This window comes from Pteropus vampyrus, unplaced genomic scaffold (assembly GCF_000151845.1).
Source record: "Pteropus vampyrus isolate Shadow unplaced genomic scaffold, Pvam_2.0 Scaffold213, whole genome shotgun sequence".
NCBI classification, from domain to species: domain Eukaryota; kingdom Metazoa; phylum Chordata; class Mammalia; order Chiroptera; family Pteropodidae; genus Pteropus; species Pteropus vampyrus.
The window spans coordinates 1,060,219-1,078,859 of NW_011888994.1; the positions used below are offsets into that span (position 1 = coordinate 1,060,219).

Here is an 18,641-nt window from a genome sequence, read left to right on the forward strand (position 1 = left end):
GCATTTCACTTAACCAACACTCTGCAAGTGAGCAATGCAGGTGTGACTTGACAACTCGGTAAAGTTCCCATTTTTATTTGAAGATATTAGTCTGCATTCAGTAGGCAACTAATACAATTATCGTTGCACTCCAAAACAGAACCATTCTTCCAAGCACACTAACTACAATAGTTATTGTTAATTGAACAGTTAAAAGTTGATATTCTCAAAGAATGAGGCCATGCTGCACATCCCCTGGAAATGAGGGCATGAATGTTACAGGCCAAGTCACTTTTTGGTCTGACAAGCCTGTATTCTGTGTATTCTGAGATGGCTCAGTTCTACTACCACATTTCTATGCTCGACCTATTGCAAAATCTTTCGGTGATAGAGTACACCATGAAGTCACCTGGATTTCACCTGGTGTAAACTCAAAGATAAACACAAACAGAAGGATAAACACAAGGATTCTGATGATACCTATGCTACTAGTCAGTTGTGATCATCCAGATGATTCAGGATGTGCTCATAAAAGTTGTTACAGATTACTGTCACTATGAAAATCAGAATTTAGATTCTTCTAGAGAACTTGCATATCCTTGAGAAACTGTCCAAGAACTCTGAGAAAGGTGAGTTTAGCTAGGAAAAGTTAAACTTCATTTGCTTCTGGGGGACAAGAGTCTAAGTCCACCTCTGTCAGTAACTAGCTATAGGCAGGCGTTCATATGTTTGGCTGTTCCCTACAAATTCCATTTACCTCACCTGCTCACTCTGAGAGCAATTGAGACAGTGTATTTGAGGGTGCTTAAACCACCCTTCTACTGCTTACAAATGGGAAACAATCATAACGACAGGGTCAAGTGGCTGCAGATTGACCTCCAAATGCTTTAAGATGGTCTGGCCAGTCATCTGTAAATAGCATGGGACAGGCATGAGTATCTCCTGGCCCTTCCAGTTCCTCTTGTCCATGCCACACATGAGCCAGGAAAGATGATACTTAATGGTTAATGGGATGAAAGAATCCTGAGAGAAATTTAGGGCCCATTTGTTGCTCTCTGCTGCCCTCTTCGGTGCAGAAAGTGGCCTTGCATTGAATGGGGTCGGCGCAAGTGAGGAAATTATTGTGCAGGCCTAAGGCTTCTGGGCCCCTCAGCTCAACATTCCAGCCTCAGACCCTCCTCAGAATCCCACTGGCCCCAGCTGGCACTGGGCCACTGCAGACCCTCAGGCCTCCAGACCTTGTATAAGCTCCTCTGTTCATATTTCAATCTGCACCATTTCTCCTCCCTCCCTCTTGGATGTTATGGCTTGATAGATTTTAAGGCCCAGAGACACCATAAAGTTTTCTCATGTTGGCTGACCTACAGTGAAATGATTTCCAATTACACATTAGCCACTGAGGTAATAAAGACATGTTTTGTTGTTCTAATTCCATTTTAATGTCACAGGTCTATTTTAATGTCTAATTCTATTTTAACCATTAGTGTTTGCATTAGACTTTTCTATACCCTTAAGGGCTGTCGTGCTAAATAAGCAATAACTTCTTAAAATAGCTTCCTTTCCTGTTTGCCACTTACAGCCTCATTATCCGTTAGACTAGAAAAGCAATTTCTAAATGAACCACACAGGGCACACGAGAGGATCCAGTGGGTTTAGGGAAGAAAATAGCAAACTCTTATTTTTATACAGTATATTTAATTTCATCCTTTTTAAATTTCAATTTCAGATATGTTTTATAATATACATAATATATTAACTACATTCATAGATTTATAAATTAGCATTATAGGAGACTGCCAATTTTATTTCATTTATTTATTTTGTTCCTTAAGAGATCCACAATTATAAAAGTTTGAAGACTCATTTCTAGGAGAGTATCTATCATCCTAGCTGTGTTTCAGAATCACCAAGAAAGCTTTGGAAAAAGACTTTATCATGCCCAACGCCATCCTAGACTCAGTGAACCAGTCTTCAGGAATGGAGCATGAAGTGAATTTTTAAAAACCACCCCCTGGTGATTCTGATGCAAACCTCCTACAAAAAATCACATTGTTCCCCCTACTGTAAGCTCACCAAGGACAGCTATGTCTATCTATTTTGTTCACTATTGTATCTACAGAGCCTAGCATACTGCCTAACACAGATGTTCCACAAATATTTGCTGAAAGAATGAATGATGAACACATGAACCAAAATCCAGAGACAGCCACTACTAACTCCCCCAGACTTTGTTTTCATGCTTAACGTTTTTATCTCATTGTTTTATATGTTTGAGAACCCATTGTATATAAAATTGAGTAATTTTTTGATCACTTTAAAGTGTTTTAGCATTGTTTAGCATTAGCATTTTCTATTATGAATTACACTATGTAAAAAGTCTTCTACATAAAGCTTTTTTCTGTGTATTTAATTATATGCATAGGATAGGATTTCTAAATCAAAGATTAGGAACATTTTAAAGGCTTATAGCTACTGTGGGAAGGACAAATTAACACTGATCCCAGGTTTCAGGAGCGAAGGTTTACAGGTTTTGTGTGATTCAGTAAAGTTAGAATCTTTAGGGAAGCTTCAGGCAAAAAAAACTTGGAGTGTCTGATTGAGTTTCTAGTCTCTGTTTCTTCCACGTACTGGCTGTGACATTGAAATTCTTTAGGCCTAGGTTTCTTCACCAATCATATGAATTTCATAGCTACATAACAGGGCTATTGATTCTGAAACTATATTGGATATTAGAGATTAAAGAATTAATTTTTCATACTTAATATAGTTCCAAAGGCATAAAAGCCTTAGAGTCTAGGATTGATTCCTATGAAAAGATGCCATCTCATCTCTCTTCTATTAAAATGTACTGTTTACCCACAAGTGGGTTTGAATGCTAATTCCTTTGGTATGGGCCCAGGAAATCCCACAACTGCAGACTTAGGCTACTAAAGAAGAAGATTCAGAGATATTTCAGAACTCTGGCCAATGGGTTGCCTCAGAAATATCAAAGGTGAGTCTCACTGTTTGGGAAAGGTAGTGCTGACAAAATGATCAGACTGAGCACTGTTTTTCTCTTCATGGTGTGCCAATAAAACCAGTCAGGCAAGTTCTCATGGTGCCAAGCCACTCTAAAGAGAAGCAGCTTCCTTCTCCTGCTCTTCAAGGACTGCTGACTCCAGAAACCACCAATCAATGTCCTTTGGAAAGCTTGGTTGGAACCTAAACCAAAGTCTGCATTTCATCTTTGGTATAGGGCTGTTCTCAAACTACATATGCTCAAAAAACATACCAAAAATTAAAAAAAAAAAAAAAATACAGATCCCCTGCCCCAAACCTTAGAGATTCTGATTCTGTAGGTCTGGGGTAGAGGCCAGGAGTCTGCATTTCCTTCAGTGATTCTGATGTAGGCAGCCTGAAAACCACGTTTGAAGAAACACTGGCCTGGAAGACGTAGCCTTGGACAGGGAACCAGAAGACCTGAATTTGAGGTAAGATAGTTCCATTTACATCAGCATAAACCTCAGAAGTCATGTCACCCCACTGGCCCTGTTTCTTTATTTTGAAGCTTCCTTTTCATAACTGGGGGAGCAACATTCAATCATCATAAGGACAATTGCCCAGAAGAGTAAATTAGAAACTGTAGGCAGGAAAAGCACCACTGTAACTTACAGTACATGTTTAAGGTCCTGTAATTTTGGCTCCTGCCTTTCACACTGAGATAACCATGGACATCTGGCCAGTTAGTATAGTAGTTAACATGAGCCTCTGCTCTGAGATGAAGACTTATTCTCCTTCGTGTTGTGTGTTTTGCTATGACAGAGCAATGCTGGCCTCCCACCAGGTAGTGCCTTTGGATTGCCTGCATGGTATTGCTTATGCTTGGCGTTCTGGCTGCTGTGATCAGTCTTGGGATTACCTTTGGGATACCTGGAAGACCTGCAAGTATGTGTCTCCCCTAGGTGACAGATCTATCAATAATCCACTCAACCAATAAAAGTATATTTATCCCCCATATTTTTGCAAAATAGGTAAGTCTTCTGATAAAGGGTAGTTGGCATGTAGCATGTGCCAGTGACTGCTCTAGACATTTTACACACCTCATCTTTACTTCATTCTTTTCAACAGTTTTGTGAGGTGGCTGTTGTTATCATCATTATGAACAGAGATTTGGGGAAGTTAGGTGACTTACTCAAGATCATATAGCTGCTAAATCGACAGGCCAGGGTTCCAACCCGGGTCCGCTCAGCTCAGAAGCCTACACAGGACATGGTTTCTACCTTCAAGGAGTTTCTATTCTAATTGGGGAAACTAGGAAAACAGTGGTGAGCCATACAGAAGACCATATAATTCAGTACTAAATCAGGTTGGGTGGGGTGTTAAATATTGTTAGTAACTTGAGAAAAATCAGCCACAATCATAATGCCAAGTGCCTCATGGATTAAAGGATACAAACTGTGGTATTGTCTGCCTTCTAATTATCAACCTGGCCCCAACCACAAAACTTTCAAAATGAAAAATACACCTTCGCCGAGCCTTTACTAACTCTAAACCAGGTATCTAAAATACTCCCCGCCTGTTTACCACTCCACACACAAAAAAAACAATTTTCTGGAGATACATTATTTTAGGTGTAAATATGCTTGAGATATGTTACCTATCTATTTACATCTTAACTTCCATCAAATTTTTATAGTAGTTAACACATTTTTTAAAAAAAAAAACACCATCACGTTGTTTTGACAAACTTCCACTTATTTTAGAGTGAGTAGATTCACCGCATTTAAACACTGATCTCGATTTAACTCACAGCATCCCCTAGAGGTTGGTGTAGCAAATTATCTTTGTTATCATTTCTAGCTAAAAAAATAATGGAGGAAGCTGCATTCAACCAACGCATGGCAAAGCTCAAACCAGAGCTCAGGCTAACTGATTCTTCCCCCTAGACACCTTTAATTCCTTCTCAGGCAGGAGTAAGTCCACTCTTGTTTGCCCAAATGCCAGTGGTATTGCAAAAAAAATGCAAGCTAATAGGCCTAGAGAGTTTGGAAGAATGGGGGAGGAAAAAAAAAAAGAAGAAGAAATAACTGGGAAAAGAACAATGGAAAGAAGCAGACGGGAGAAGGAGCCAGCAGATTGTTATAGATGGGTTATTATATTATTAAAACTTGACGTTTATGGTCATAGATGCATACATCAACATCCGGTACTTGTCTTATAAATCTAACAGATTCGCCATATCAACAATGTAAAACAGCTTCACAGCAACTTGGCTTCTTGTGTGAAGACCTCACTACTTGCTTGCCACCCTCCATGCTTTGTAACGGCAAGCTGGACTGCATCACGGTGAAGAATCTGCTACCTACTGTGGTGAAGTGGACCAATAATCAGAATGAAAGAATGGTCACCAGCAACTAATAACTAAAATTTAGAATTATAATTAAAGCATTATTATGCATGAATTATTTGTATTAGAAATAATGCCTTTGTCTAATATAGGCCAAATGCCGAGCAGTCTCCCACAAAACTTAATATTCAAGTGTCCTAACCAGAAGACTTGGACATATATGGACAAGGTGTGTGGCACAAGAAATAACAGTGGCGATTGTTCAGATGAATCAGATAAAAACAAAATCATATAATTGATGTTTTAATGGGTTTTATTACATAAATTAACCTATATTTCGAAATCTTCCTAAGGATATTTATATTCACAATTAAGTAATTCCATCATTTCCAGTAGTTTGCATTTTTAATGTAACTAAAAAGCAAATAAAGCCAGATTTGCAAAGATTAATGAAGGAAATTCTAATCTTGATGAACAACTCGTTTGCTATCAAATTCCTTTTGGATTTCTCTGGAAATTTTTGTAAAGATCAAAGGATGCTTTGTTGAATGCTTTGACTTTCAAAGATTTTTTTGTTTGCTTAACCTTTGGTATTTCCTCGCCCCTCCTCTCTCACTCTCCTCTCTGCCTCCCACAGTGTTCTCTGTGGTAGTTAACACTGTGCAGTACTCTTGATCACTTTGCAATCTGGCAAGGCTAGATTATTTTAAAACCATGGCAGCAGATCCAAGAGCTCATGACCCTAATTAGTATGTAAAAGATTTATCAGAAGTATAGTACACTAACTAGATCATTTCCTGCCTTTTGCCTGATCGTCGTGGAGGGTAGAAAAAGAAATGCTTCCTAGGACTTGCATGTTATCTAACAATGTGTTGACAACACAAGGCTAAAGTATAAACAGGTCCTTTTCTTCTTGCCAGCTGCAGATTAGCAAATACTGATTCTTTTCCCTACTTACTGAACACATACAAACTCATATGGAACCTTCCTTGTTTATATACCATATCAGTATGTTTATTTGCAAGCAGATAGAAGTAGTACCCTTCCTGACTTTTCAAAGTACAAATTCTTTCACCCAAATATGTAGAATCTTTAATAAACACCTGCAGTTTTCCCCTTGGACAGTTTTCACTAATATTTTTAAGATCCAAAGGGCTATTTCATTTCCAATAGCATCTTTTCCAGTCCACCTTAACATTTTAACAGTTATGCTTTTTAAAATAAATAAAATTGTCTCTTTTTACAGTGCCCAAAGTGTTCAGGCTGGAGATGTGATACTGTTTTCTTTGCTGACTGCGACTGCATTCCCAGAAATCGCTGCAAAAATGGTATTCAAGACTGTGCTGATTGGAGTGATGAAAGCTTATGTGAATAGAAGACTTTTAAAATTATTGTTTTGGAAGAACTAAAAACTGTTATTAGTTCCCTTGACTTCTCTCCAAAAAATAAATGACATATGTATCTTTTGGGGGAAGGAGAGTAATCTACTAAGACAAAAATCCAGTGTTATGTACTGGAGAAAAAATTAGTAGAGATCAGAACCAATCCTTAGTGACCTTCAGCCCATTCTAAACTTGTTTCCAAATTTTAGAATGTAGCTTTCTGCCCTGTGCATACAGCGTTATTATGAAGATAACAGAAACGTACTCAGTTTGATTATTTTAATAAATAAAGGCTTTTAATCCTAGGAGTTGTCAGATCAAAATCAATGATCTCTTCATTAATGTAGCCCTGGTTCAGATCCAGCTGAAAGCTAGTTTGCCCCAGGGCTAGTCTTAAACAGAGTGAACAAACAGCCATCAATGAACAACAGCCCAAAGTTCAACCAGGTCAGAATCATCTGCCCCTCTAGCCTGCCAGGGCCTGAAATCCTTTCCAGTAGGTCCTGAAGGCAAGAGCAGACCTGGGCTTGAATCTCATCCCACCACCTTAGGGAGCAGTGTGACCTCATACGAGCAATTTCCTCTTAAAGATGATTTCCTTACCTGTACAATGTGACTCCTTTGGGGGATTGTTCTGATATAAAACAAGTGGTACAGTGCTTAACATATAATAGTCACAGGAACTGTGGGCAATTAATGAAAAATTGTAGGGATTGGTAGATTGTATTAATTGGTAAATATATATGCTATGCTGCTCTGGGAAAAGATACTTCCCCATCCTCATGGCCATCAGACTTGACTATGTATGTGACTTACTCCAGTTGATGAAATTTGGTTTATTAATGACGTGCATCACTTCCCAACATAACTTTGAAGAGCCAGCTGGTTGTTTCCCATCCCTTTTCCCTGTCCTGACACTACCAGTGCTCCAATTAGAGGATGCTCCTGGAGGAATGTGGAGCTCAGCCACAGGCAAAATAGTATTGTGACCTTTTTAACCAAAATTTTTAGTCATTTGTAACTGTAGCATAACTCTATCTCAATACTGAATAAAAGAAAAACCTTTCTTATTAACCTGTAGCCCCCAAACACATCAGATTATTTAAATGAACCAAAGAAATAACACTTTTAGTCAGAGTACAGGCAACAATATTAACCTTAGCCAGTATCTGCTGCAAGTACCATGTTGCCCTGGAATAGGCCCAGCCCAAAAACCTATTACACTTTTCTACTTAATCTCTTACCTATATAGACCCAGGGCAAACAACTGGATATTCAGATAAGTGACATCCTTCACATGCTCAAGTCAGCCTGTCAATGTCACTCTACTCTCTTGAGATGAATTATGAAAATCTCTATTCATGCTACTCAAAAGTATGGCCAGTGGGCCAATGGCATCGGTGTCACTTGGGAGCTCCTCAGAATGTTAAGTCTTCAGAACCCATTCCAGACCTTTCCCATCTTCCACCCTCCAGTTTACCCATCCCACTTGCTTTGGTCAGTTACATATTAGAAGTGACATTTGCGATTAACAGCTTTAAGAGCCAGCACATGACCCACCATGTTCTCACTCAGGAAGCTGAGTTCCCCAGACAGGCTGTCTCATCAGTCTGGGACTTGGAGTGAATTATGTAGCAGAGCCCAATCTAACCCTTAAGTCTGGAAACCTGTACTTTTTGTAATTTTGTAAATCATCAAAGCTTTAGAGTACGTGTTACTGTAGCAGTTTAACAGAACTGATACATAACCTTTAAAGAAAACAGAACATTGAGATGTGCTATTTACACATTTCATTTTTGGTAGTTAACTAATGTTGACTTTTAGATATAGCTGTATGGTACCTTTAAAAGGTACTTGCAAGTTGGTATGGAAACTTAAAATAATTTTTACTGTTTAAGTAGAAACTGACAATTTTCTCCCTCAATTGGCCCTGATGTAATTATGTTTTAATTGCCATTTGTAAAGTTTTTAAAGTTGCTTCAACACTGTAACTGCTAATATAATTTTTAAAGAGTAGCCTTATTATTGAGGGAACTTTCTGGGGTGATGAAACTGTTCAGTACCCTGATTACAGTGGCAGTTACTTGTGTTGCCTATTAAAATTCTTACAACTGTATACACATGTCAATTTTACTTGTTAAATTTTCTAGAAAGTAGCCAAATTCACTTAGTGTTATCATTTAAGGAAAAGACAAGGTGATATTCCTACTTTTTATTCAGGTACTTTATAGAATATCCTGCATAGAAGGGAGTTAAGAGATTTACTTTCTTGAAATAACTCCTGGTTACATCTACAAAATGGAGCTACTAGTTTCTACTTCATAAATTGAGGACTAAATTTAGAGAGAAAGTTAAGTGTGATAATACACATAAGGAACTCAGTAAATGCTTACAATATAGACAATATTAAGAGAAAAAAAACCCCTGCTCACCCACTAAGGAATATTCTATCTCATTTTATAATTATATCCATCACATAAACCAGGGAAGCCCTAAGGGCTGCTGAAGAAAGAAGTTTGAAAACAGAAGAACTTTTTACCACCTTTGTTACATTTTACTATCATGTTAAATCTTTAATCAAATTCCAAAGATTATCAGCCATATTACATACCATGATTAGCTTTCTACAAACAACTTTGCCTTCTGTGTACAAATCAGTGTCAATGAAATAAAAAATAAAACTGTATACTAGGCAAAGAATTTTATTAACCTTTGTTTCAAACTTTATTCCCAGGTTTCTTCACCTTAATTAGCTGCAAAGAATGATTTGTGTATAAGCGAAAACTGAAAAGAGCTGCAGTGTCCAAGGGGCTTGGGCCTAAAAATATTAGAGATTGAGATTTTATCAGAGCCACGAAAAAAATTTTAAAAAGCAGTCATAATATAAAATAGCAGCTCCCAGTAACTTCTTCAAGTTTTATCTTCTTCAGAAGTTGACTCAATTCAGTTTGCTTCATTCTTGGAAGCCTCATCAAAATTCTCCACAAGATCTAGAAAAATATAAACACAGGAACTCAGAAAAAAAAAAGCCAAATCTAAAAATACAGATCTTAAAAAAGATAAGGAAACACTCTCAAATTATATTCTACAGTTAAATCAGGATATAAACTTAAACATTGTTTTTATTTCCAATGAGACCACTACCCATTTGGCACATTTTGAAGTGTATGTTTTGGCATATTACTAAAACAAGGGAAAGAGGAAAAATCATTAATTTGCCAATGACATAAAAATTGTGCTTAAAGAATATGTATAAAACCTCCCCATTCCTGTCTCACTCCAAGTTAAACTTAAGCAATGTAATACATTAGTCGATGTGGAAATACTTATTTATTAAATATTTAAGTTCTGATACCTCTAACTTCTCAAAATCCCAAAAAGAAAAAAGCCAAGTCCACAAATGTAAGTCCCAATTAAATAACACTGCATTATTTTTCTCATTCTAAGTGAGGTTCATGTCACCTTCCTCCTCTACTTTACCCTACTCTCTTTCTTGTAGTATAAAGAATCCCTTTTCTCCTGAGCTAAGATTCTCTAGTTAAGCACAAGTGAAGGTTCCTACCTGGAACTTCATCATCATCATCCTCTCCAGTAGCAAGTGGTGCTTTTCCATCCACAGCTATAAAAGGGAAATGTAAATATTACACATTTGTCCAAGTCTTCGATAAACATTAACCAAAAGAGCAGACGAAAGGTTTATATTCAGGATGACAACAGTGACATTTGGGATTTCATTTATAGTACCAGCAACAACATGATATTCTGATGTCTACAAATGAACTACAATACTAGTAACAGCCAACAAACCAAATTCCATACCCCTCCATTCAATCCCTCTGGCCCACCACAGGTAGTATAAGAACAACAGGGAATTCTTAGGGTACAGGTAAACCCATATACCAAATTATGGTAACATTTATTTCGGGAGGCAAATGAAGAGGCAAACAAATACTCATTTGTGTTGTGCATGACATAAGGGAGATGCTCAATATACCTTTACGGAAATGAAAATTAAATGACCAAAAAATTAAGTGTCTTTGAGTGGTAAGCATCCATTTTCCTTTAATTACACAAGAAAGTGAACTATATTTGAGAACTGAGACCTAACGGTACTAGCTCCATATAATTTTCAGTGGGCTATTTCTCATGTCTACTTCAGCTCCGAAAATCTAAGACTTTCTAGAAACTGTTATGCCTCTTGATGCATAACAAAAAATAAACTGAAACAGAGTAAATGCCTAAAAAAACATGGATGACTAAATAACAGGCCATATAATAAGCCTGTCTTGCTTCTACATTCCCATTCTTCAAAATTTTAATCAGAGGGCTTCAGCATAAAGTAGCTATACCCCTAATATACACTTATGCAACTACATGATTTTCTGTCCTGAACAAAATCCTCATCATACTACAATTAAAAACAGCAGAACAGAGGCAGACCAATTCTTAAAGATTATTGGTAATATCAGTTGTATAGATACAACTGAAGAAATATGATAATTTATAATGTATCTTTAATCAATTTTAAACTGCCAATTATCAGAAAAGCCCAAAATTAAGTCATAATTTCTAGCTAACAAAGATAAAATTTCAGTCTTTTATCCAAAGCAAGAAAGCTAGTAGAAAACAAGTATAATGATCACGGCATACTAAATTATTGAACATACTAAGAATACTTGATTAAAATCAGTGTAAAAATTAACATTTTTAGAGAAAAGGCTGTATTTCCAAATTTAAAGATATTCACATCCATTTGGCACCACAGGATCTTAGAAATCTACTGATAAATCAGTAACCCTTGGTAAAACCACTACTAAGAAACTCACATTGTTTGGGCAGAGCTTCAGCCAGTCTCCTTAAACTAGTCAGACTGTCTGCACCAAGCTGGTTTAAGATGCTGGGTAGCATTTCTGTCAGCTGCTTTGTCTCAGCATGGCCTGTAATGGTGAAAGTGTTTGCTGCCAGAGATGCCTGAACTTTAGGATTGTTAAAGTGGATCACTGTTCCTTGGTTTGTGAACATATTCACCTATAAAACAAAAAATTTAATTAGCAACGCCCACTAAAATCCCTTTAAAACTAAACATTTTATTAAGCAGCAAATGAAATATAGTACTTCACTGTGAAGCATGGGTAAAATAGAAAGTGCAGTCTAATGGTTTTCAGACTTAGCAATCTCCCTAATATCTATTAACAGAGAAGAAACATATTTTAGAGGGATATGAAATACTGTGTTGGAAGTACTGTAGAGTCAAAAATTTCATTTACTGAACAAACATTAAAGCTTTTTCAGCCAAAACGTGTATAAAGAATTAAAATTTAACACTTGCCTCTTCAATACCAGAGATATTGTTTACCCCTAACTTCTTTAAGGAGAATTGAAGTTTTTTATCATCTGCTGTAGCTGTTCTGTGAACCACCTTCTTCTTTCTGCGAGCAGTTCCCTAAAGTGGGGAGAAAAGGAAAGAAAACACCACACATTTATATTATAACAGACATTTTCAAATGGAAACAATTTCGAATTCCTTTCTGACCTTTGCATCTGTGTAAGAAAATTACCGTGACCAAACTTTTATGCAGTGAGTAGGCAAGTTAGGGCAATGATGGAAGCCAAAAGAGGGAAAGAAAAAGAATTATCTAAGTCTCTTTATAATTTATAAAATTCTAGTTTTGTCAGATATAAAGGAATGATCTTTTCAAAGCCCTACTTTTTACATAATCTGCTCGAAAGTGATTAGAGTAGTGGCATGTGTCAATCAAAATTAAGACTCATTGAGAAATTCCATGTCTAGAACTAAGCTTTTATTTTTGTATTAACTAAAGAAAAAATCAACACTCATCAATATTCGTGGCAAGATAGTGTATAACCCAATTAAATGTCTGTATACAGACTCCTATAATACTCAAGAATAAAATGTGAAAGTCTTACCCTAACCGTGATCTGTTCTGCCCCTACTATGCCACTCTTGACCACATCTATCACACACGTATATTCATTTTCAGCTAAATTAACGTCCATACTGTTCCTTAAATAGGCCAAACAGGAGACTTTGCACATGCTGTTCCTCTCTTCCCCAGCAGTGCATGGCTCCCTCCCTTACTACAGATCTTCTCTGTTAGCACCGTCTGTATCGAGTGGCCTTTCCCAACCACCCAATGTAAAATACCAACTCCCACACTCATCTCTTTACATCAAGTTTCCCTTTATAACACTGATTACTAATAGAGATAAGTATATTTTATTGTCTGTCTCCTCGCACTACAATGTAAACTCCTTGAGAGCTTCTATTCTGTTTACTGTAATAAAACCCAGTATCTAGAATAGTGTCTGAATCATTGAAGGTACTCAGTAACTCGATGAATGAATGAATAAGGCTTCAGAAAAACTTGTGGTCTCTTGAACATATATGCCAAGTCTCCAATATCCCCCATCTCAAAAATATCCTATAAACTTTCGAAACCAGGCAAATGTGATTACCCATATTCTGCTTCAAACTCTTTAATAACATTTTCCTATACTCTTCATATAGGCTCGATTAGCTTTTTACATTGTACATAAGGCTCTTCATGGAAGGACTGCCACCCACCTACCTTACTGTCCCCCAACCTCCATAGCAAGTCCTATCATCCTTTAAGATACTGTTGATGTCATTATCTCTTCTGTGCTCTCCCTAAATCCTGCAACCAAGCCAAATCATTTCCACCTCTATATTCTGAAAATGTTCCTACTGCACAATAGCACTATATACAGTACACTGCGGGGCGGGGGAGGGGGGGATAAAAACATTTTTTAAGATGCCTATCTCCCCTACTAACCTTTAAAGCCCCTCCCCGACAGGTACTTTCAGCTACTTAAAATTTGTATTCTCAGGATCCAGCATAGCAAAGGCTTAAATAAAACACATTTTAACTTAAGAAAATATCAACAGCTACAGAAAATACTGGTTACCAACCCCTCAAAAACCTCAAAGAATAAGCACCACCTTCAAGTGGTTATGTAGATACCTGGTTTCCAAGACACCTCTAAAAGACATTCTGAGAAACCACCATAACAGTCGAAAAACAAAACCAGCATACCTTCTATAGGTTTCATATACTTCATTTATGCAGAGTTCAATTTTTACTGACATAATTAAATTATTATTAATGCTCTGATCAGATACCTAACACTTATAGTTTTCTCTAAGGCAAAACTAACTCACCTAATTTTACATCCCATTAAATAGGTTTCTTCAAAGGTGAAAAAAAAATTTCCATATTACAATGACAACTGAAATACGTCTTCTACTAATTAATAAACAAGTAAAGTTTAATCCTACATCAGCCTTAAGAATCCTAGAAAACCTAGACTTTCTTTTACCCTAGAATGATTTCTCTCACAAGTTAAAGACTAACAACAAAAAAATGGCACACAAACACATTATTCAAATTGCTCCTCAAAGCTGTACTAAAAGGATTGCTGGTTAAAAACACCAGTATAAGAGCATCCAAACACTGACCCACAAATATGAGTTTTTCTGGCACTTGAAGGCCACACCTAGCTTATCATAATTGCTAAAAAGGACAAGAAACATTCACTGTTGTTAATAGGTAAGTGTGGATCTTGAAGTCTACCAACTTCAAGAAAGAAAAAATGATGAGGGTACATTTACTGCTGGCAAAGTCCAGTAATTAACAGATGTACATCTTATTATTTAAGTCGAAGTGCAACTTTTGGCTATTTCACAGTAAATTCTACTTGAAGGTAAATGCTTAAAGTTGGGAAAAACTTGGACTACGGTAGCTTTTACCATACAAGTAAATACCTTACAAGTTTTACCAAGTAAAGACATGCTCTGTTCAACAGGCTATACCACACCTTGTTAAATACTAAGAATGTGCTAACAATGCGAAAATACAACTAGGTAGACCTCTGTCTAGAGTGGACTTCTGATTTACGTAAATTACAGAACAATCTAGAAACTAAATCAAAAAAGAATCCCTTTGAAGGGGCTCAGTATCCACCAGGAAAAACCAATTAGCTAAAAATTGATCACTTAAAAACACACCTATCACTCTAATTCCCTCAGTTTTAGCGTAATTACAAAGTTAAAATAGAAAGATAGCCACTTATGTAATATTTTCAAATCTATAGTCACTGCTCTTAAATTCCAAAATGTACCTATAAGATAATCTTCAAATACCCTAAAAAATGTACAACTACTATACTGGATTGCATTTAGCTAAGAAAGCATTACAGAAAGGTCTTAATTTAGAAGAGGCAAGAACTTTTAACTATCAAGTATAACAATAATCCAGACAAACTACTAACTATAGTTGAAAACATGGGTGAAATTTAAATTCAGTTAGCTTAGTAATATAAATAAATAAATAACTAAATAAATAAGCAAGCAAGCACCGACTGTATACAATTAAGGCCAAAACAAGTCAGAGACACCATGGCCACAATGATGATCTAACTGAAATGACACATTTTCTTACTACATTAGGAAACACTTTTGCTCTACTTAAAACACTGTAACACTGGAAAGATATTTACATAAGAGCGATGTTTGTAGTTTAAGCGCTCTTTTCATTACGACTCACTTGTTTTTCTTTGAGTATACAACCTGCACGTTTCATGGATACACTATATTTCTAATTTAACTCGCTTCCTCCTCCCTCCCAATTTGCTACCTCTGTGAAATGCTCTCTAGAGACAAAGTGACAAGCCACCGCTATTGGAAATGCAAAAGGAAAAAACCTGAACTTTAAAACTTAAATAATAATAATAACTATTAAAACTTACTTTCCCACCAATGCGCACTTGTGCCTGAAGTTTGGCGAGTTTCTCCTGGTTCATGATAGTTTCTTTCATCTAGAAAAACGGGAAACCCTCAGCAAAGAAAGGTCTAGTTCACTCTAGCATCCCACGCTCTTTATTTCCCAAAACACCAGAACAAATGTCCTACACAGGCCGAGGCCCGGATCCCAAATCCACCCCGCAACGCTCCCAATTCAGTTTCGAGGGAGCCCAGAACACCCACTTTCCTACCCATCCCCCACAACTCCCCCATCTTTACAGGCTGGATAAAGGGCTCTCACCCAAGCCTGGTCAGCACCCCCACCCCGGCCCCGGCCCGGCCTCGGCCTAGCCAGGGCCTGCCCGGCCCGGCCACTCTCCGCAAGCCTCGCGGTACCTGAGGCTCCTGTCCTCGGGTTCCGCCGCGAGGTGGAGGAAAAGACGGCGTCGCCTCGCCCCCTGGGCAGCCGCCCCTGGCTCGACCTCGACCCCGAGAGTCAGCCTGAGTGGGTGCGCCTGTCCGTCGCATCGCCTTCCTCTCCTCAGCCCTGTCCCTCCCTGTCTCGCTCCTTCCGGGCACTTCCCGCCCCCGTTCCCGTCCTCCTCCCACGCCGGCGTCCACAGCCTTTTTGTACCTTGTTGGAGAGGAAACGGGGCCGCGCGGGGGACTAGGGTTGGCGCTCAGAAGGTCTTGGGCAGACCAGCTGAGAATAAGCGCACACACGCGGGGACACAAGATGGCAGCTAGAGAGAGGTCGGAAGTGACGCAAGGCCGCTTCCTCGAAAAGTCAGGAAACGGACTTCGCCCCGCGCTCAGCGGCTTGCTGCGCAGGCGCAGCCCCGGACGCGGGGTTTGTGACCGCGGCGCGGGGGCAGCCTCTCCTCGTCCAGCGTTGGCCGGGTAGAGACCGCGCGGGAGACTGGGCTGGAGGCACTGCGAGTAGCCCTGACGGGGTCAGAGAGCACGGTTCTTGCACAGTTAGGGTTGAGTAAGTCGGTTCTGTCTCCATCGAATCTGATCCCCAAGTTCTTTCCCCTCAGAGGAAAGGGCCAGTTCACCTTTGCGGAAACGTTTGGGGCGGCCAGCGTGTGTTCACCTCTTTAGTCGCTCCGGGCTCGGTGGATGATGTAGATTGGAACGATCATCTGAATACTTAAGAATTTTCCCTTCGGCCAGTGAGCCCTTAACCAAAACGTTTTGTCAAAACTTTGTCAAAAACAATGAAGCTAATTTTGCTTTCCAAGGTTAGGCGGTTTCGTAGGTTTCAGAACCATGGTTTGGAATGTCTGGGGAGCATTTTTAGAATGCATCCCCCAGCCCTACCGCTTAAAAAGCGATTCAGTCGAACTGGGAACGGGACCCGGTAATCTGCAAGTTTTGCAGATGGCTAACCAGTTTAGACCTGTGTACTCGATTACCCTACTTCCTTTATCTGTTTAACAGACTAAAAATATATAACTTGGCATAACTTAACTAGCGAGGCACAGTTGGATAAACTTTACCTTCCTTAACTGGGTAATCAAAGGAGAATTTGTACCCGGTGTGTTACAGTTGATAAGTTCTCAAAAAACAATGTTGCTTCTATTATTAAATGAGTCGAGTTTAGTACAGGAAAGGGTGTTTGTACTGTTAAGCTATGTGGGTCACTGTGCTAAGGATTAAGGTCAGAATGACTGCCAACACTATTCAGTGCTATAGAAATATTACAATATATATAGAAATACTCCCCTTTTGAAACTATATCTTTGTTCGGGAACAATTTTTCCCCCTTCCTCCATGTTATATGGGAGGCATTTGAAATTTCCTAGTCATATGATGGTTTCTGATTATTTACATAAACACAAGATTCTATGTAAATAACCTGTCATTTACTCACCTTTTATACACCTGTTTTCAGAAAATATTCCAGGTTATTTCTTATTTTCCTTTGGTTCCCTCTTTTCTCTATTGTTCTTTTGTAACTTTTAAGACTTGCACCGTGTTGAAAATCATGAAAGCTTTTCTAACAGTAAGAAAATAATATTTTTATTTTTGACTCCGGCTGCTTATGCTTATTTTGTAAGTGCTAATTTTATTAGAGTTATGCTTCTGCCAATATTTATATACAAGTCTTTTTTTTAAAACTGAAAAGATTTTTTTTTTTTTTACTTTAAAAAATAGTTACTAAGTTGTTATCTTAGCTTCAGGATGACAAAAGAGTAACTTACATGCTACCATTTCCTATGTGCGCCCAGTGTCTACTGCAAATAGAATTAACTGGCTTGGACACTTTACTGCTGAACTTGAAGAAGCCTTAGTAATTTACTCAGTACTCAACATGGCTTCTGTTGACAGAGTAGGCAAGAAAGGGCAAACCTGATTGCCCTCCTTGGTTATATAGTTTATGGTCTATTCAAAGTTCACGAAATGTTTTCACGTCTCCGCTGGACTTGAGTCTGCTTCAGCAAGAGCTAGAATATTTATATTATGTTGATTTCTTAAGAGCACTGTGATCCTGGCCTTTGATTGATAGCCACAGTGGATTTTTGTTTGTTTCTAAACCTCCTTAAACTCTTCCTCTAGCACCCACCTTTGTCAAGTTGTCTACACTTCATTTAACTTTCTGAGAAAACCTTCTCTGACACATGCAGTCCCATTAGGTTACATCCATTATAGTTATTTTTAGTTGCGGTATTTTATTAAATGCAAAATGAGAGATTGATTATTTTGTTGTTAATGGAGAATCGAACTAGCAGGATTAACAACAGTTTCCCACTAGGTTAATGTTTAGTGTTAGCTCTTTGATCATTGGATCCACAGAAATCTTATGAGGTAGGTACTTCCCATATTCCTGGTGAGGAAACTGAGGCTTAGAGAGTTAAAGGTGTGAAAATAGGCACAAACAACCTCATCTTCCCTCCACCAAATCTATCCATCTACATTTATCTGAACCTATAAATACTGCCTTCACTCCTACTACACATGGAAGAAATATTCCCTCTACTTGTACTTTTGTTTATTTCATTCAGAACCTTGATTCTTGTTATTGTTTTCTTCCCGTATCTGTTTTCCCCCTTTCAGCTAGATCATCCTACCAGTACACTAATATGCCTTAGTATCAGGTATCTGAAAAGAGAACAAAACAAAAAATTTCTTTTGACCTCTGCTTAATTTTTGTGTTCCCCTTTATAGC

General features: G+C 38.1%; 1 protein-coding gene across 2 annotated transcripts; it reads right to left on the minus strand.

Annotated features, from left to right (window-relative positions):
* Nucleotides 1-9,229: 9,229 nt before the first annotated feature.
* Nucleotides 9,230-16,261, minus strand: BTF3 (basic transcription factor 3). 2 transcript variants are annotated; one of them, XM_011372721.2, is made up of 6 exons: nt 16,104-16,261; nt 15,475-15,543; nt 12,017-12,130; nt 11,514-11,715; nt 10,250-10,306; nt 9,230-9,677 (listed from the first exon to the last, which is right to left on the minus strand). In XM_011372721.2, exons 2-6 carry the CDS (start codon nt 15,541-15,543, stop codon nt 9,631-9,633), a joined length of 489 nt encoding a protein of 162 aa, XP_011371023.1. In that variant the 5' UTR covers nt 16,104-16,261; the 3' UTR covers nt 9,230-9,630. The 2 variants fall into 2 exon arrangements, with proteins under 2 accessions (XP_011371023.1, XP_011371022.1); XM_011372720.2 differs by having other exon boundaries at nt 15,866-16,241.
* Nucleotides 16,262-18,641: the final 2,380 nt, after the last annotated feature.